This window comes from Eschscholzia californica, unplaced genomic scaffold (assembly GCF_041429995.1).
Source record: "Eschscholzia californica isolate CP2 unplaced genomic scaffold, dmEscCali1.0.p SCAF_3, whole genome shotgun sequence".
NCBI classification, from domain to species: domain Eukaryota; kingdom Viridiplantae; phylum Streptophyta; class Magnoliopsida; order Ranunculales; family Papaveraceae; genus Eschscholzia; species Eschscholzia californica.
In genome coordinates this window covers 58,983,599-59,003,257 of record NW_028238420.1, presented here as the reverse complement: position 1 = coordinate 59,003,257, position 19,659 = coordinate 58,983,599, and the positions used below count along the sequence as shown (strand labels likewise).

The following is a 19,659-nucleotide window of genomic DNA, read 5'->3' as shown; positions in this document are numbered from 1 at the left end:
GTTGTTAAAAAAATCCTAAGATACCTAAAGGGTTCAATGGGGGTCAGGAATAACATTGTCTGCTGGTGATTTAACCACTCTTACAGCTTACTCAGATTCAGATTGGGCTGGATGTCCTGACTCGAGGAAGTCGACTGGGGGTTACTGTATTTTCCTAGGTTCCAGTCTTATCTCCTGGAGTTCGAAGAAACAAGCCACAGTGGCTAAATCCTCAACAGAGGCAGAATCGCTATCAAACACTGCTACAGAGTTAGTTTGGTTGTCTTACCTTATGGACGAGCTTCGGTTACCTCTCACTCGTCCTTTTCATCTCTTCTGTGATAATATAAGTGCGAAATATCTTGCTTCGAACCCTATTTTTCGTGCACGAACAAAATATATTGAAGTGGATTTCCATTATGTTCGTGATTTGGTTTCTAATGGCTCGGTTATGGTAAATCACATCTCCACTACTGATCAACTCGCTGACATCTTTACCAAGGGTTTACCAGAGGATTTGTTTAAGAAATTTCGAGCCAAACTGATGGTGTTTCATTCTTCATCACCATCGGTTTGAGGAGGGCTGTGGAAACTAGGTTTCTGGTAAAGACAATAACGAAGAGATTAGGGCAAATGAGCATTATATATGGTCAACAGGACCAGCCCTAAGCTTCTCAGTCAATCATTCCCAGTATACCAAGTCAACAAGTGTGGAACAGCTTCCATTGTGTCTAAAGGCACCCTGATATGAAAACAAGAAAGTTAGTAACAACTTTATTGTTTTTAGTTTTTTGTAACTGATTTGTCATTCTTTCTCATCTCTTCTTCTATATAAGAGATTTGTAAATCTAAAGAGAAAGTATTGGAAATAAAATCAGAGTTTCAGAGAAACTTACACGAGTTTTAGGGTTTTCGGAAGAATCTCTCATCTGCTAGTGTTACTACTACGACTGTGTTTCTTGGTGTTTGAAGAAGAAGGAAGGAAAATAATGAAGATCGGAAAATGGGACGAAATAACGGGTTTATTTGGGTCTACTGGTTTTCTGTCTGCTGAAACGCGCGGGGGATAATGCGCGTGCCAAAATGTATATGGATCGAGCATTACGTACCACATGCGCCCTAATCATATGAATGTGGTTATAATAAATTATTGTTTTTTTAACTGGCATAAAGTCCATCTAACTACTTCTATGGGACCGAAGATGGGATTTCTTTATTGCGGAATAGATACACTAGCAACTTGACTAACGATTATTTTGGCGTTATAATAAAATATAGATAAGAAAAGAGTAGTTGTACATCTTCTGAAAATTCTGATACAGTTGAGAGGAAAATTTAAATTAATATCTAAACTATTTTCACAATTTGAGAGATAGATGCATAGAAAATTTCCGCTGACGATTTCAAATAAAAGGATGCATAGAAAGTTGACCCTCTAGTCACGATTGTTGATTTTGTTCTCTTTAGAATCGACTTTGTTTTCGATGACGTGTATCCTTTTCTCACCATAGTCACCTAAGTAGTTTTTTTAGTTGGACGGTTTGTACCATCTCTTAAAATTTTCGAACCTAGTCTTCAACAGAACTAGTCCAACAGGAGAGTCCAGGGGTGGGTTTCCTGAGAGGATGGGAGCCCCTCTTTTGGTGATCCTACATGAGTGGCCCAACCCAACTCTTTTTATTTTTGATTTTCGAATGGGAAGACTACAAATTTAACAAACGTGGTAGTCAAAATCGGTTTAGAAGAACCCATCAATGAAATATTTTATAACATGTTAATAATTTAGTGTTTTAGGCCTCTTCATTATTGGTGTTACTCAGGCGAGGACCATGCTTATCACATCTTCATGATGTATCATTATCTTGTAACGACTAAAATAGATAGTACTTGATTTCTCAAAAACCCAAAAAAAAGGCGGGTATTCATTCCAATTATAGATGGATGACAATGACCATCTGTCAGTGAAGTGGGAAAAGAACACAACAAAGAAAGCATTTCAGCTTATGAAACAAATCATTGAAGATATTCCTAGAATTAGATTTTCGTGGGTAGACCATATAAGGCAATCAAATTTAGTTTCTACACTATTTTCATTCTCTGATAATTGGTAAGACCTTGTTCTCGAAGTTTAAGCCATTACTCTGTTCAGTTCGATCGTCAAGCTCAAAAGAGGAAGTAATTTCGCGAAAGAGGAACTGTAGTGGCTGGAGCGCAAGTGAGGTGCACCCCGTCTGCCGTCACTATATAAGTCTCTGGATCCACTTCAATACGCGGAAGTGCATCGTTGAGCTTCATATCAAGCTTAGTAAGTTTACGCACGTTACTCACGGCTTCAACCTTCTTCTTAAGCCCGTACTGTGTCCCAATTCCAGCTTCTTTCGCAGCCTAATATCATATGAAACAAACTACAGTTATTATGCATTTAGTAGTGGCTGTAGTACTGACATAGCACTTGACAGGCCAAGCCATCGCGGCACGGTGCATTTATAGCCCGTGGTGTTCATCCATAAATGGGTCGCCGCTAAGTGGGTTTTGCCGTGTAGTCAGGGCTGATAAACAGGCCTTGTCAGGCTCTTTCTGGACCGACATGGTATGTTATGAACCTCTACACTAACGTTACAAGAAGAGAGGAGGTGGGCGTGCCTTGCTGACAAAAGCGATTGAATTTGAATTTCCAGCTTTGCCAACTGCACCAAACATAGGTTTCGTCATCACCTACAAAAACTCGAGATTAGTACACCGTATTAGAATCTAATAATACAAAGTGGAAAAAGTGATTTTCATCAACTTGTGGACCATATCTTCAGTCCATCAGGGTTACTGTCACGGGGGAGTAAACAGTTGATGGATTATAGAAAGAATAAAGCGACTGTTACCGGTTCAGGCGTAGGAATGCTGGCATTTGGGTCGCCCATATTAGCCCAGGCAATTTCACCGCCTTTGATAACCATTTCTGGTTTTACTCCAAAGAAAGAAGGTTTCCATAGAACAAGATCAGCCAATTTCCCAAACTGTGGAAACCAAGTATATGGTAGTTAGTCTGGAACTCATGTAGTAAGAAATTTATCAAGAGTTCAATCCAATGTGAATATGCCACTCTTTCCTCCGTTTCTTTTCTTTTTTTTGGTATTTTGCGGTTCAAACTCTAGGATTCTTGTGTCGAACATTCCCAATCATTTTATTTGGTTTGACTATAAGAAATTGCTGTACATCTTTTCTGTACTTGACCCAAAATACCACTCTATGTAATGCTGGTTTTGTGTAGTCTAACAACAGTTGACCCAAAAGTAAAAATAAATAAATACCCTGACACCCCAACACAACAAAATGTGTGCAGATGCGGATATTCAGAGACCTATTTTGCGGGTCTAATCTGGGTGGTCGTTTGTAAAGAAAAATCAGGATTACGTGATATGATCCTAACTACCCGAGTTCTTAGTTTTTCTGAGACAGGTTAATCAGTTTGAGCTAAAACTAAGGTAGCATACCTCAATGGAACCAACATACTGTGAAATCCCATTAGTTATTGCAGGATTTATGGTATACTTGGCAATGTATCTTTTAATGCGAAAATTGTCATTGTTGAGTGGTTCTCCTCTCTGTTCCTTCATCTTGTGAGCAGTTTGCCACGTACGGGTTATCACCTGATAAGAGAATTTATATGTTAGATCACGGGAATTAGGCTAGAATTCAAGCAGGAATATACACAGAAACAGAAAAAAAAAAAAAAATTTACATGACATATCATTTAAGATGTTAAAAGTGCTAACGGTCGATTGACTTTTCAGACCTCTCCAATACGGCCCATAGCTTGTGAATCAGAAGAAATAACACTGATAGCTCCCATATCGTGCAAAATGTCTTCTGCAGCAATTGTTTCTGCCCTTATTCGAGATTCAGCAAATGCAACATCTTCTGGAATGTCCTTATCAAGGTGATGACAGACCATCTGTGTGAAATCCGACATGTTTTGAGAGGTAGAAAACATTGAAAGTGAAAAATATATATTTTTATTTATTTATTTTTATCATACCAGCATGTCGAGGTGCTCATCTACTGTATTAGAGGTAAAAGGACGAGTCGGACTTGTAGATGAAGGCAAGACATTTTTCACACCACATACTTTGATGATATCTGGAGCATGACCACCACCTGCACCTTCACTGCTCAACAAGAAGGATATATATTTAAAAGAAAAACAAATATGAAAGATAAACTAAAAGTAAGTAATGATGCATGGTTCTAATTTTTTTTGAGAAGACAAAAGAAAATGATACAGGTACAGAAACTCATTTCAGATAATATTAACATTATGCTTATATGAAACCAAACCAATTTTCTTCATTTACAAAATTAGAGGATAAAAGAGAAATTAATTAAAGACAAACCCCGCATAAGAAGTGCTCGAACTTTTATCCAGTGATAAAGTTAGTCAGAATAAAAGGTTTACCAATTCAGTAGAGGCTAAGAATGCACTTATAAGTAGTCATTATTTCCCATGGTAATAAGAATTTGGTGGAACACTTTGGGAAGAAATAGTTCGTAAATAGACAGAAAAGAGTGAAAAAAGCTGTCGCTTGTAAATAAAATGCAGGTTAAATTACAAATCTGTTCAATGTTGAGTTATCAATGACAAAGATATAACAATAAGTACGCCAGCGTCACCTGTGATAAGTATGGATTGTTCTCTCTTTGAATGCAGCAATTGTATGCTCCACATATCCAGATTCGTTTAAGGTGTCAGTATGGATATTTACCTGTTAATAATAAGGAAAGCATCAGGCAAAGATTTGGAAAAAAAAGTAGATCAATAGAAGTCGTAATGATTTGAAATATAATACTTGAATATCATATTGGTCAGCAACACTCAAACAGTTGTCTATTGCAGCAGGGGTGCTTCCCCAGTCCTCATGCAGCTTTAAACCCATTGCTCCCGCTTTTATTATTTCGGCCAACCCATCTGGCTTGGAACTATTACCCTAAATAACCAGGAAGAGTAATGAAAAAAGTGAAGGTAAGAAAAGCAGAAAGAATCTCAAGTCGTACAAACTGTTTCCTTTTGGACTTCAAATAATGTTAAATGTAGAGCTTACGAACCTTCCCTGTAAATCCAAAGTTTAAGGGGAAATTGTCAGTTGACTGTAGCATAAGCTTCATATGAACTGGTGCCGGAGTACAAGTAGTTGCACGAGTCCCATCAGCTGGTCCTGTCCCTCCTCCAATTAACGTTGTGATACCTACATGAATTTACAAACATGTGAAAACTGAAAAGTAATTCAGGAAGTATCTGGCAATATTTCTTCTAATTGAACCGAAGACCAAATTTCCTATTGGTTGCCAAACTATGTGCAAATCTTACATAATACATGCGAACTTGGGCAAAACTTACTATGTCCAAAAATGTGCACTGGCAAAATATTTTAGTCAAAAAAAAAAATTGTGGATCCTTTTAGTCAAAAAAAAAAAATTCAAGAGAAAGTGGCCTAGGAGTTTTGGCCAAATATTTTCAAAAATTTGTTTGTCATTTTTATCGGCATGGCAATTGAATGTAAAGAATCATACAAGGATATCTCATGCATTACAACTTCACAGGATTGAGAATGCTAACGCACTTCATTTCCTCGCATTTCACTTGTGAGAATCATGGTAATTGGACAAAGCTTTTTCATAATATCTCTCCTGATATGGAGATAAGGATGATTGTACTAGTACTCAAAACACAATAGTGGCATTTTGGGTAAGGACTGGTAATTACAAATTTACAACTTAGAAGTGTCTCGAGCTGGACTCTGTAGATTAGATGGCTCACAGTGGAATCACAGGTGAAGCCATGCACTAACATGAATTCCTTAGAAGATCTATGCAAAGTAGATTAATTATGGTTCAGAATAAAGTGTCAAAGTTTTCTAATACACTTCAGAGTTCAGGTTTAGAATTAGGATTCCTCACCGCTTGATATTGCCGTATCTATTAACTGAGGACAGATAAAGTGGACATGACAATCTACGGCCCCTGCAGTTACAATAAGTCCTTCTCCAGCAATAACCTCAGTACCAACCTGAATTCAAGAAATGGAAGAATAAGAATATGCAAGAACCAAGATTTGTGTTAATAGTTACTCTACTACTCTAGTGCTAATGGTAGAAGTATATACCCCAATAATCATACAACGCGAAACACCATCCATTACATCTGGATTTCCTGCTTTCCCTGTACAAACAATCAGTCTATCTTTGATACCTATATCTGCTTTGTATATTCCCCTATAATCAATTATCACAGCGTTTGTTATAACAGTATCCAGGCAATCTGATGATGGATAGCCCGAAGCTTGCCCCATTCCATCCCTTATCACTTTCCCGCCACCAAATACACATTCATCACCATATACAGAAAAGTCTCTTTCAATTTCTGCATACAAGTTCGTATCACCAAGGCGGATTTTGTCCCCAGTTGTAGGCCCATACATGTTAGCATAAGTCCTACGAGAAATTTGTCTTGTGAAAAGATGACCTTCTCCTGCGGTACCTTCACTGCAGAGTTAAAATTCGGAAATTAGACATACTTTTCTTGTTCTTATGGGGTCAGGGAGATGCGAATAATCCTAACTATTTGCTAATACAATACGGGAGGACAAAAGGGGACAAGATTCCAAGAACAGTATTACAGTTGAATGTCCTAACCTAGCATTAACTTCTTCTTTGTGACCAAATCTTTTAGTACTCACAGCCTCCATCACCTTGGTAACCTGAGAAACATCAATAGGACCATCCGCAATGCCATTCCCACCTCTGATCACTTGCCTTCCTCCAATGCTTACAAGAGTAACACTTCTCGTTTCTCCTGTCTGGTCAAGCAACCAGTTCAATGATCTTAAGTACGAGCTAATGGATGAAAAACAGAACAAATACATACCCGTCCAATTCCCTTAGCCACATTTGGAACTATTTATGCAAATATACGTAAAAAGTACAAGTGACTATACAAACTAATAAATACTAAGCACGGGGATCAAAGTGACCGAGCACCATGAAGGATATTGTTTGCTTCACAGAATAAGGAAGGATGGCTGTAAAGCAGTGGAAAATACTAGAACAGATAAACCAGAGATGAGTACAAGCATGACACAAAGAGAAGACAATTTTGAAGAAGAAAGCTTCTTCTAGTCGCGCCTAGATAGTTGGGCTGAGCCTTTCTACCAACCCAAGCTAGCAAGTTAGCAACAAGTAACATGATAATGTACACGAGGAGTAGAAATGATTACAGATTCACCGACCCAAGTTAGCAAGTTAGCAACAAGTAAAATGATAAGTGAGACACAGAACTGAGTTCAGAAACAAATGTAGCAGGATAATACCTCAAACCTAGTAGCGGTCCCTGCTGGTATATGCAGTCGCATACCATATGCTCTTTTTCGATCAAAAACCAGATATGGATTTACCTCGATGAAGTGATAATGACTGCCAATCTGCAATTTAGGTACGAGAGCAAAAGGATGTCAAATTCAATAAATTGAATCAGAAATTCTGGCTACAGAACTTGCTAACAATGAGATACTGATTATTTAGAGAGATGTGAAGTAATAGCCCCACTTGCTTAATAATAGACTAATAGTGAGGGGAGGAAGATCTTTCAACATCAACATAAGATGTTGTATTTATTGGAGAAAACAGGCTGAAGAGCAGTGCCTAAAGCGTTTAATAAGTAGATTTGCTTTTAGGTTAACTATGTGCTTACGGCATGAATACAGACTCTCAGAGTAACTGGTGAAGATTACAAGGAAAATATAAAATAGACTGACTAAAACTACATCTGCCAAAAAAAACAGTTTTCAGGTGATAAAAAAGTATTAATAAATCATCATAAAGACAGAATTAATTAGCTGGAAGCTATTGAAGCAATCCTGTTTTAACAACAGCATGGATTACACGAACCTGAACTGGCCTGTCTGCATGATTAGCAACTAAAAGGGTAACAGCTTGTCTTCCAACGTTAAGCGATATTTGACCAAATCCATAGATAATTTCGCCAGGAACGTCATCATCCGAGGTCTCAAAAAATTTGTCTAGCGAAGGAACTGTAAAAAAAATGTTTTGTCAATTCCAATCTCATTAAGGGCAACAGCTTGTCACCATAGTTTGATGTTCCAGCAGGTCTTGCTTGAGACATCAGCATTAATCGTGACTAGAATTTCAAACCCTATATTAAGAATGGAAAGGGGGGTAAATGTTTCAAGTTCCCATCAGCTTATAATAGCAGAGGTTTCAAGTTTTCTTACCACATTTTCTGAAGATGAAATACCTACCTACTTGACATAGACACATGGTACTAGAACTCGGAATCTGAATGACTAGGCAGAAAAGTGTACGTAATTGTCCATGCCATAAAATGGTATTGCCAACCTGGAAGAAAAGAACCATATAAAGCTAGCTCCAAGTTTCCATTATCCCTGGCGATAGGATCGTGAACTGTAATCAGCTTTGTTCCATCTGGAAAGGTCCCTTCAACCTGACAACAATAGGGTAAAATTCATTATATTAAGAAATTAGAAGCACACAAGACCAATATTAAATAAATGAGCTTCAAATAAGCAGAAACTAGTTTTGGTTCCCAAGTCTAAGATAAATGTCAAACGGCAAGTACTTGCTTTTGTAAATCAAAGCAGAACCAGTTGCTACTTTTTGGTGAAGTTACAACCATAGTTTATGTTGCTTCCGTTTAATAGATATAAATGACATGCGTTTCTTTCAAACATTTTAAAAGGAAAGCATTATTTAACTGTAAAAACTTTCCTTAAAAATACAATGATGGATTATTATTTCACCAACCATGGGAGATAGCATATTTAGTTATTTACCAACTTGGGCATAAATAACTTAAAACTTAAGGTGGAGAAGGGAAGGCAATATTATGCAAAAGACGGAGTAAGACTATAAGTCAAAAGGTCAAGCACTACCTGAAGCCACTCCATATGGGTTAAGTTGTTCTAGGAATAAGTTTTCAACATATGATCAATGATTTGATAAATTCTACCTGGACTGTTTCCAAAAGGTGTGGAACGGCTGAAAGAACTTGTCTCCTGATGATCAAAAAGGGGACTAGAATTAGGCTCTTTATAAAATTCTCTGCTTAAGTAGTAACCAGTGCAGAACAATCTTACTCAAGTAAGCCTTATCAGACAGACTATCGGTCGCCAAAAGTTACATCAATAGAATGGCTTAATCTTAAAAGTAGGAACCCCTATGGAAAGACCATCGAGGCTCATCTTCACTTGGACCAAAAAGATATTTCAGTGAGATGTAGCTCATTTCGACCTGCTAGTGAAATTAGAAGGTTCGGTGGTGCATTTGGTGTTTATGATGACACATTGTGGAAGACCGATGCTACAAAAAAATAACCACCCAACATTCATTTCACAAAGACTCAACAACCATGAATCTCACCAATATGAATTCTATGTGAGGGCATTCCGGTCCCTCTCATATAATAGCGAAGAACAGATTGATAAGCCACACAATATATATATAATATTCATAATGAAGGGTCATTCTATATTTCTATCTGAATAAATTATCCTTCAAAAAGGAAGTCATAATAATGCCCTCAAGAAAACATGGATTCTCAGTCTTACCTTCCTAACAGTTGTTTTCCAATGTCCATCAACTCCACAACCGTCTTTTCACCATCGCGGACAAACTCCAAAATCTACCATAATGAAACATGTTAACATAAACTCTGAAAGTGTAATTTACACAAAAAACATCTAAGTCATAGTTCCCCATAAGATTTTCTGCTTCTGCAAAAAGACACTATTCTAATTTCTATATATCTTAATTAGATTATATTAGCACAAGACTCAATAGCAAATAATACCTGAGTTGCTATAAGTGATATTGCTTCAGTGTAATTAAGCTTCAAACCCCGAGAGAGACGCTTTTGTGCAAGAAATCCAGCTTCATGCAACATTAATTTCTCGGCTTCTCTTGGTGTCAACTTCATTTTCCTAATTTGACTGCTGAATCATGAATTCACTATTCTCACTACACGATAACAATAAAAGCCAAGACCGAGACACCACCTAAGTAGTGAAAGTTAAAACCAAATAAAATTAGCAAAATAAAACGAAGAGAGTTAAACTTGGACCTAACAACTAAATGAACCAGTTTCATTAATTGTCAAATCTAAGCAGAAGATATTATATAAGTTTTTCCTTGATTCAGAGATATGATTATTGATTAATTAGTAATGGAAATTTATGAAACAAAACTGTATCAATCACAACTAAAAATCAATCAAATTAAGTTACGTGAATGAAATCCTAGCAAGAAAAACAATTCCATTGAATAACACAGCTAAAATAAACCTAAAGCAGAAGAAGTTACTCATCGGATTAGGTCTCATTTCACATATACTTCGTTGAATATGTAACAATAACTAACATTGTACCAAATGATTTAATCGAAGAACAAACAATTAAGTTAATGAATTCATAACAAACAAAACAACTTCATCAAATTGCAGAATCATACTACCTAGTGAAAACTATCATCAAGATGAAGCAAGAACAGAAACTATATGATCAAATTAAAGAAGGATTTCAAAATTTCAATCATTTGATATGAAGAATGAATCACAAATGAAGTTAACTTACAGAGATGATGAAGATTTCCGTTTCCGTGCGAGTCTTAGGGTTTCAGTTCGGAAGAATCTCTCATCTGTTTCTATTACTAATGCGAGTGTGTTTCTTGATGTCTGAAGAAGAAGAAGGAGGAAAGAGTGAAGAGTCAAATGGAACGAAATAACGGGTTTATGGGGTTCTACTGGTTTTCTGTTTGAGCTAATCGTCAGTCCGCTATAATGCGCGGGGAGGATAATGCGCGTGCCTAAATGTTTATGGATCCAGCAATATATACCACATGCACCGTAACCATAACAATGTGGTTATACTAAGATATAAGTTTTTTTTTTTTTTTGTTGAACTTTACTAAGATATAAGTTAAAAAAATAGATATTTCATAAAAAAAAAAAAAAAGTTAGAAAAAGAGTTTGTCAATTGTCACACCCGAATTGAGAATGTAAATAGATTCGAGACCAATTCAAAAAAATATTACTATTTAATCAAGTTGTAAATTGAGTTTTTCTTCTGAAATCGACTTAGAATTTTTTTCGTGATCTTATCATTGTTCTAAAAGAATTATATTTGTTAATTGATCGTGGAATGGGTCTTGTTCAATACTGTAGTAGTAGTGTTTTTTCTTCGTAGTTTGATGTGTTGTACCACCCCTTAAATTTTGAAATTTCAATCCTCAATTGGACTTGTCCAATAGGAGGCCTCTCTTGGTTGGGCTCTCTGACAGACTAAGTGCATCTCCAATGCAAAACTCAATCTTAACAATTTGGAGTGCCACATAGGATTTTCAGAATTTTTCTTAACAAACCATCTCCAATGCAAAACTCAACTAAGAACTCAAAGATGATGTGTCAAGGGTGGAATAGAGATATCTCAAGAGGACACTCCAGAAATCGAGTCTTCGTATATTTCCAAAATAACTAATTACTTTTTTTACAAAAACAACCATACCACATAAGTAAAATAAAAAAGTTTAGAGTTTTGCATTGGAGACATACAAGAATTGAGGATCTCTATTTTCGCCACCTAGGAGTGAGAATCTCAATTGGAACTCGACAAATAGGACTAATAGAGATTTTTTTGAGTTTTGCATTGGAGATGCTCAAAGGACTTCTCCCTTAGTGCTCCTAAATAGGAGCTCTTAGAAAGCTCGACAACGAATCACTCCACTATTTTTATATATTTTTAGAAAATTTTAAAATCACTTATATTCTTTTTTTTCCCAAATTATTTGGGTTGGTGCCACTTTTTGTTATCTTAATGAGTTTTCATGACAACATTTTTATAAAAAAAAGTCCAACACAAAACAAATCTGTAAGTTAAATTTTTGAATATACGAGACTTCCAAAAACTTAGAAATTCCCAAAGTTGAGACAAATACTCTTTTTTGAAATCTTTATTGTATTTTCTGTTAGTGCAAGTAGAGAGATCAGATGGTAAACCATTTGTTCGAGGTAGAAGTGCTTCAACCCAAGTATCGAAGTGACGAGGTGACGAGGTGCGTGGATCCAAGTTTAATGATATTGGAAATGACACGTGGGAAATGAAATATTTTACAAGTTGTTATAGCGCTAATGTCTTAAGATGCTGCCGGTAGTATCTTTTTTAGCTGGGCTTAGTAATTTTATAGCGCCCTTAAATAGTTCCCTTCACGTTTTATCTCGCGCGGTGAAGAATAAAGGCGGGAAAGGAAAAGGAGAAGAAAAAAAAGGAGGGAGGTGTGGAAACTTGATCTTAACCAACTAGAAGAAAACGTAACGACGAGAGCGCCATTGACGAAAGAATTCGACCAAAGAAGAAGAATCCATTGAAGAAGATCTTTCAGTTTTCTAGAAGCGTCTTTTTAACCGATCTTCACGCATCCGGTATTGTTAATTCTAAAATATCACTGATCTGATTCTGATAATCTTTTCAATATGAATTCTTGTTCATGTTTGTCATTTTTCTTATATTTCACCGTTTTAGGTCTTCTTATTTGATCTGATGACTTTCCATTTTGAAATTCTCAGATTCGGCGATGAAACTCTGGAGGAACGAAAGGATTGGAAATAATGTTTGAAAAAGAAGATTTGGAACTTCAAATAGGGGAGAATGATATTTTCACCAGAATTTTTTATTCATTGGTAAATTCAACTGTTTTTTGTTGTTTGATTTGTTAATTTGATATGCTAGTAGAATACTTAGTTCGATTCTTAACAAATATCTCATTAAGTTGCTGGAAATGGATTTCATGCTTTTCGTTGCCAAGCTAAAGTTCATTTCAAACCTAATTAAAATTTTTGATTGGCAATTATTCTTTAGTTTTATCGTTGAAAATATTGATTATATGATTGGCAATTTTTGCTGGAAATGTGATTATTGACTATATGATTTCCAAATTTTAGTTTCTATGAGAAGTTTTAATTTGGGTAGCTAAAGAAGAATATCATGTCATCATCGAAAAAAACGCAGAAGAATATCATGAAGTTGTAGTTCAAACTTATCTTTTCTGCACTTTTAATACGTTCATTCCGATTTTTAGAAGAAAAACATGTATACGAAGGTGGTTTGTGGCAAGTCGGGGTGATTCGGAAAATGTTGCTATGAAGGTGATAAGGGAAAGTAAGACGTCCTACTCGCACCACCTTGTAAGGCTCCAGCCGATCCACTAATGCAGATTCTCATCTCAGCAGTTCATTTAGACAGGTTTCAAGAGAAAAACAGTTGCCATTTTTATTTACCAGGACGAATTCTACTCTCTGTAGGTTATTAGTTGGTGAAAGCAATCAATTAAATAATCTCTCTCTTTTGATTATAGGTCTGTAATGATGAATTTGAAGTAGAGTAGACACACTCATCGATCTCGCTCCAGCGGTAGCAATATCAGCTAAGGTGAATTTCTTATTGTTCTTGCTGATATACTCAATATTTTGTTAGTTATCATGATTCATAAGGTTTCTTCTCAACGTGTGAATGTATGAAACCAAACTTTTATCTTTCATTTTTCCTTTCTTTTTACATTGATCGGGCTATATTTTGCGGCTTAGATATAGTAGTAGTACTACTATAGTTGACATTTGCAATAGCTAAGCTACAGTCATCTAATTCATATCGATACGAGAATAATAGAAAGTGGCTGTATTTGAGTTATGAAGGATACCCTCCATATTTTTAGTTCTTTTCGAATGTTGGATACTCCAAGTTCGTTTGTGCACAAGTAAGGCTTAACTTTTCTTCTCTTTTTAGCTGCACGCTTGTTATCATATATATTAGACTTGTAGAGATATTACATTTTGCATCTTGCTAGCAAAAGAGAACTAAATCGATTTCTTCTTTCGCCACATTATTAGAAACTTACGCTCATATATATGGTCATCAATAATATGTTAGGCTTGATGATATCAGAAGTCATGAGAAAGTATACTTCAAATTGAGACTAGTGTTAGGATGTTTGTTAGTGTTTTCGACCACGAGGGGGTTGCATCTAGCTCTTGAAGAGGAGCTTGGTATCCTGCCATGTTAGATGCTCTATCAAGAGAAACTTCTTCCTTTAAAACTCATCAGATACTTAGCTTGTATTGTTTCTAAATTCTATCTCGAATCTTTTATGTAGATAGTGTTACTACAGTTTCTTGCTTTACTTCAAGCTGATCACAGAATATAAGAGTAAAGTATGACCTAGTTTATATGTGCTCTACCATTCAGGAAGGAGTTCCTTCATTAGCGAGTAAAGCGGAACCGAATCATGGGCTAAATATGAATGGAGAAAATCAACTTCGGATTCAGCATAGCTTGATCAGAACCTCACCAGGTAAATTATCACTCCTGACATAATTTTTACTTGGATTAAATATTTCAAGAGAAAAAAAAAGTACCCATTAAACGCAAAAAGTAGCACGATAAAGGCTTGCAATGAGGAAAGAATGAAAAATACAGAAAAGCTAAGAACAATAAGTACAGTTTTTAAAAATCACAATTATGAAACAACTAAAACCTCTCTATATTTCATATATATATGAACTGCACTTAAAATGAATAACGAACATTAAGATGAACATAAAGCAGAGCTTAAAAACAAGAAGCAAGGCTCATAATCTTGATCCAAGTACCATTTACATTCAAACCAATATTAAATTTTCAATCGATGTAGTCATCCTTTCTGGCTTTCATATCATTATGGCAGGACCTCTTGTTGTTCTATACATTCATTGTCTTCAACTTCTTTCTTACTTGTTCTAATGGTTCCTCCACATCTGTTTTCGAATGAACTGAAACTAGGCTTTCCACATAATTAACCACTGTCTCCAAGCCGAATACACCATCTACTTCTACGATGTTTGTAACTCTTTCTTTATTTTGATCATATGTAACTAAAGCATAACCCATATACTCATCTGTTGAAACATCAGCCTCAAATAGGATTTCACCATTATTATGACACAACAATGGCCTTTCTAACTCCATCGATTCCAAAACTTCTGGTTGGGAAATAGTTATCAATTTACTCCAAGACACGTTTGCTCCATAAGCCTTCATAACCCATACATCAACATTGGTGATCTCATACGAATCATGACATACAGAAAGATCACCATTCAACAGACCCAAAGTTGTTGTAGCACAGTCATCAAAAGGTAGTGAAAGTTCGTCGAACCTTTCTTCACTAAGGTTGAAGCGAAGCAATCTTTTCTTGTCAGACATCCAATAAAGAGACCCATTAGCAAACACACCGGGTACATCAGTTTCATTATACCCATTATCTGAAATCTGTTGAACGATTCTCCATGAATTCGACCGTAACGTATAGACTTGAACATCAAAAAATCCACTACCATCATCAGGCTCATAAGAACCTAAATCCTTCTCTATATCTTTCTTTATCACAGGCACCATTCTTACCAACTTGTAATCATTCTTCTGATTATCATAACCAAATCCATATGTTTCTCTTTTAAAAGGATTTATAAATCTAGGTGGAGAAGGTATTTCCTTGTATTGCTTTGTTGATGGGTTCCAAATAAAAACTTTATTTCCAAGCAGGTGTTTTATACAAATCAAGCCATCAGTAGTACCGATAATATCACCATGTAGATAATCAAGTTTAGTTGGGTGAACGATCATATTAACCTCAATATTAGACCATAATGAAGATAGTTTTTCTTTATTAATTGGAGAGTATAGATTGCTAAATCCAAACATGAGATTAAAGTCCTTCCTTTCTTTTGCTAAGTTGAGGTGCATTTGAATAAAAAACGGATCATCAAATAGGTTATTCCACGACTTGCATACGCATTTAAGTCTAAAGATAGATTTTACTGATAATCGAGAGAGGATATTAATGAAATCTACTTCTGAGAGATTAGACATTCTTACCTTTTCTTTTCTTTTCTTCTTTTGAGTTTTGATGTGAAGACAACAAATAGAATAAGCTTGGTTTGAGATATATATAGACTTTACTACCTAAAGCTCTAAATTTGAGTAAGGTGAATTCAAGTGAAATTCGTATTGGAACTAGTTTCTAATTACTACACGTTTTAGATTAATCAAATAACACGTTTTAGAGATAAGGTTGTTTTATAAACCCCAAATTAATCGTCCCCTACTTTGGGTCAAGCTCTTGGGTACACTACACGGCCCATTTAATAAGGTTTGGTCCAAGTGAATAATTAAGGTGGGTGATTTGGGGAAACAAAGAAATTATCCGGGTACAAAATTTTGAGTGGAATAACTTTTTTTTTGAAACTTTTTATTCTTACTCACACACTTTTTATTCTTTTATTAAAGACAAGCTAACACAAACCCCAAGTTTCATTGCAACATTTTTCATTTTTCTAGGTTACTTCTAGGAAAAAGAGTCACAATCATTAAATTATTCTCCATATTAAAACTACTATAATCAGAAAAGTAAGAAAAACAACAACTTTTTTAAAATACTAAATTTATATCCTTTTCAATCTATGAGTTGCAAATGTTGTTTTACATTTTGCACAAGCTCAAAATCACATTCAAGTTGATTAGGAAGACAACCAATTCTTTCTAATCTCGCCTTTCCCATATGAGGTAATTTATAACAGTTTCCTCCATAATTCTTCATTATCTCAACCATACAATTTTGCGATGTTAAAAAAGTATAATTGAGATTTTCATTAGGAAATTCTTCGAATGTTTTTTCTACGACACCAACAAGCTCTTCGGTTGTTTTTGCAGCTTCTTCTTGTTGTAAAGATTGAATTGCACGAAAAAAATCTAGACGGTTGAAATGTTAGTTGGATGTCAAAACCATCTTTTAAGATACTATAACAAACTCAATACCATCCACATCAATGGGCAGTTTTTGGACTATTGAATTAATGCCTTGTAAAGGGACCGACCACATCTCCTTTCTCAAGTAGTCAATGCCGTCTTGAGATATCCAAAATCTCTAGCTCCTTTCTACGGTATAAAATTAGACTTTAGTGTTGTAATTGCTATTCTCTTCTTCAAAATTTGGTGCCAAATAAACAACCATGTCTCCACAACTACTTGGCTGGGCAGGGTGGTGCTGGGACGGCCACGCCGGTGGGTACCAAGTCTCCTGTCTAGCAGTCTCCGTGCTCGTCGCAGTTCTCGCTATCTCTTGGTATGTTACCAAGAGATCGATGAGGAACGAGGAAGTGAAATCACTTCCTGGGCCTCTAGGACTGCCATTGGTAGGAAGCCTTTTCTCCTTAGAACCTGATCTCCACATATACTTTGCTAAATTGGCTCAAGTTTATGGGCCAATTCTAAAGCTTAAATTGGGTGGCTCATATACTGTTGTAGTGAGTTCATCTTCTTTAGCAAAAGAAGCTGTCAAAGATCATGATGTTGAACTTTCTAGCCGCGCAACACCAATTGCAGCTTCAATTTTGTCATACGGTTCTATCGATATCATTTGGAATTCTTGTAACGTAGGATGGAAAATGCTTCGAAAAATATGTGTTCATGAATTGTTGAGTCACCAAAATCTTGATTCTTGTTACCATCTTCGACGAAAAGAAGTTCGACAAACTGTTAAAGATTTGTATGGTAAAATTGGGACACCGATAGACATCGGTGAACAAGTATTCGTAACGACTCTTAATGTAATTATGGGCATGCTGTGGGGTAGTACACTAGAAGGGGAGAAGAGGACTAGTTTTGCAGTTGAATTTCGACAAGCATTCAATGATATGATTGAGCTTGCCAGCAAACCTAATATCTCCGATCTCTTTCCGTCTCTTAGATGGCTAGATATACTAGGAATTCAAGGTCGATGCAAGTCACTTTTATCTTGGATAGATCGGATATTCGATTCAATTATTGAGCATCACAAGAAAATGGATAAGGCAAATGAAACCATCAAAGGGAGCAAGGACTTTTTGCAGTTCCTCTTGGAGCTTGTGGAACAAAAGGATGCTAAAACACCAATAACAATGATCCAACTCAAGGCTTTGCTAATGGTATTTTCTTCTCTTCTTTGGTTGTGTTTGTTTTTCTATAAGTGTGTCTGAAATCTTATTCGGGGTCTCTTCATTGATTCCGGCTAGAATTTAGTTTGTTTTTGTCTAACACTTGATGTCTAATTCGTCCGAAAATGACTGAGTTGAGTTGATTTTGGGTCCATTTGAGTAAGACGGTTTAGGTTAAGATGAGTTAGACATGTCCAAGAGAAAAGAAAAAGAAACACCATCCACATTTTCTTATCTTAGTTCTTTGTTTGGGAGTTATGGGTTAGGTTCTAATATTTTTCTAATGATTTTTTTGAATAGGACATGGTTGTGGCTGGAACTGATACGACGTCAACAACGTTAGAATGGGCGATGACAGAGATGATGAACAACCCAAATATTATGAAGAAGGTCCAAGAGGAATTAGATGAAGTGGTAGGAAAAGACACCATTATAGAAGAGTTTCATTTGTCAAAGTTACAATATTTAGATGCAGTAATCAAAGAAACCTTTAGATTGCATCCAGCAGCACCACTATTGTTGCCTCATTTAGCCATTTCATCTTGCAAAATTGGTAGCTACATTATTCCCAAGGAAGCTAGAGTGTTGTTCAATGTGTGGGCAATGCATCGAGACCCAGACGTGTGGGAGAATCCATTAGAGTTTCGACCCGAAAGATTTTTAAGTAATGATCTTCACCAAAAGTTTGATTATAGAGGTAACAATTTCAATTATCTTCCCTTTGGGTCTGGGAAAAGAGTATGCATTGGAATTCCACTTGCTGAAAGAATGACAAAATATGTTTTAGCTTCTTTGTTGCATTCATTTGAATGGCAAATGCCCCAAGGAACAAAACTCGATCTTTCCGAGAAATTTGGAATTATTTTAAAGAAATCAACACAGCTTGTTGCTATTCCCACACCAAGGTTATCCAGTCATAAGCTTTATAATGAATAAAAGAGCAAATAATCCTCATGCTGAAATGGTTGATGTCATTTTCCTTTCGTCCCGTGTTGTAATGATACAATATCAAGTTAATTCTGTTTTGGCTCCTAATTTGTGACTAACAGACCGTTTTGACTCTTATAAGTGTCCGACAGTTAGTTTTGTCCTCCAATTTTGTTTGGCAGTTTGTTTTTGTCCCCAAATTTTGGCCAAATTACCCATTTTTCGCTTTTAAGGGGCCTTAAACATTACTTTAGTTTCTGTTCCTTTCTTTCTTATTTTTGTAATTCTCTCTTTTATTTTATTTGTGTAACTTTTGTTTTTCTCTTTTCTTTCCCCCACAGCCTTCATCTTCATCAACAATCACCATCATCCATTACCACCATCTCTTCTCATCTTCGCCAAAAAAAATTTCATTTTCTTTTACAAATCTGAGTAGTTAGTATTGTTCATATTTGAGTGTATTTTTTTTTGACAGATTTGGGTTTGAATGATGTTTAGATCCAATGATCGGGATAGTTAGAGCGCCCAAAATAACTAAGATATCTCAAATTTAATGACTAACATATACATATAACCTGTTCAAAATCAACATCCTAATTTGATCATCAAAGTATGATAGTTCAGTCTTTCTAGAATCTTATTAGACATCGACGTTTTATTATCTAAACAAAAATT

The 19,659-nt window shown here is 35.8% G+C and overlaps 3 protein-coding genes and 1 long non-coding RNA gene across 7 annotated transcripts; 2 read left to right on the top strand and 2 right to left on the bottom strand.

Annotated features, from left to right (window-relative positions):
• Positions 1 to 1,973: 1,973 nt before the first annotated feature.
• Positions 1,974 to 10,988, bottom strand: LOC147552538 (urease-like). Of its 4 annotated transcripts, none has more exons than XM_086665355.1 (19): positions 10,631 to 10,988; positions 9,853 to 10,057; positions 9,611 to 9,684; positions 9,013 to 9,058; positions 8,382 to 8,487; positions 7,914 to 8,056; positions 7,337 to 7,447; positions 6,663 to 6,826; positions 6,134 to 6,512; positions 5,929 to 6,037; positions 5,077 to 5,216; positions 4,821 to 4,958; positions 4,645 to 4,736; positions 4,013 to 4,142; positions 3,770 to 3,928; positions 3,468 to 3,623; positions 2,856 to 2,990; positions 2,623 to 2,694; positions 1,974 to 2,364 (listed from the first exon to the last, which is right to left on the bottom strand). In XM_086665355.1, exons 2-19 carry the CDS (start codon positions 9,976 to 9,978, stop codon positions 2,143 to 2,145), a joined length of 2,502 nt encoding a protein of 833 aa, XP_086521481.1. In that variant the 5' UTR covers positions 9,979 to 10,057; positions 10,631 to 10,988; the 3' UTR covers positions 1,974 to 2,142. The 4 variants fall into 4 exon arrangements, with proteins under 4 accessions (XP_086521481.1, XP_086521483.1, XP_086521482.1 ...); XM_086665357.1 differs by having other exon boundaries at positions 9,853 to 10,019; XM_086665356.1 differs by having other exon boundaries at positions 9,853 to 9,991; positions 10,631 to 10,845.
• A 1,286-nt stretch (positions 10,989 to 12,274) lies between these two features.
• On the top strand, positions 12,275 to 13,294 carry LOC147552537 (uncharacterized). The gene is made up of 3 exons (XR_015236741.1): positions 12,275 to 12,474; positions 12,619 to 12,732; positions 13,131 to 13,294. It is a non-coding gene; the product is annotated as an uncharacterized LOC147552537 (long non-coding RNA).
• Positions 13,295 to 14,564: 1,270 nt separating this feature from the next.
• LOC147552536 (F-box protein CPR1-like) lies at positions 14,565 to 15,955 on the bottom strand. The gene has a single exon (XM_086665354.1). The coding sequence runs from the start codon at positions 15,953 to 15,955 to the stop codon at positions 14,786 to 14,788; it is 1,170 nt and encodes a 389-aa protein (XP_086521480.1). The 3' UTR covers positions 14,565 to 14,785.
• Positions 15,956 to 16,027: 72 nt separating this feature from the next.
• On the top strand, positions 16,028 to 19,092 carry LOC147552535 (flavonoid 3'-monooxygenase-like). Its single transcript, XM_086665353.1, has 2 exons — positions 16,028 to 18,048; positions 18,358 to 19,092. The coding sequence occupies exons 1-2, from the start codon at positions 17,095 to 17,097 to the stop codon at positions 18,991 to 18,993; spliced, it is 1,590 nt and encodes a 529-aa protein (XP_086521479.1). The 5' UTR covers positions 16,028 to 17,094; the 3' UTR covers positions 18,994 to 19,092.
• The last annotated feature ends 567 nt before the right edge of the window (positions 19,093 to 19,659 follow it).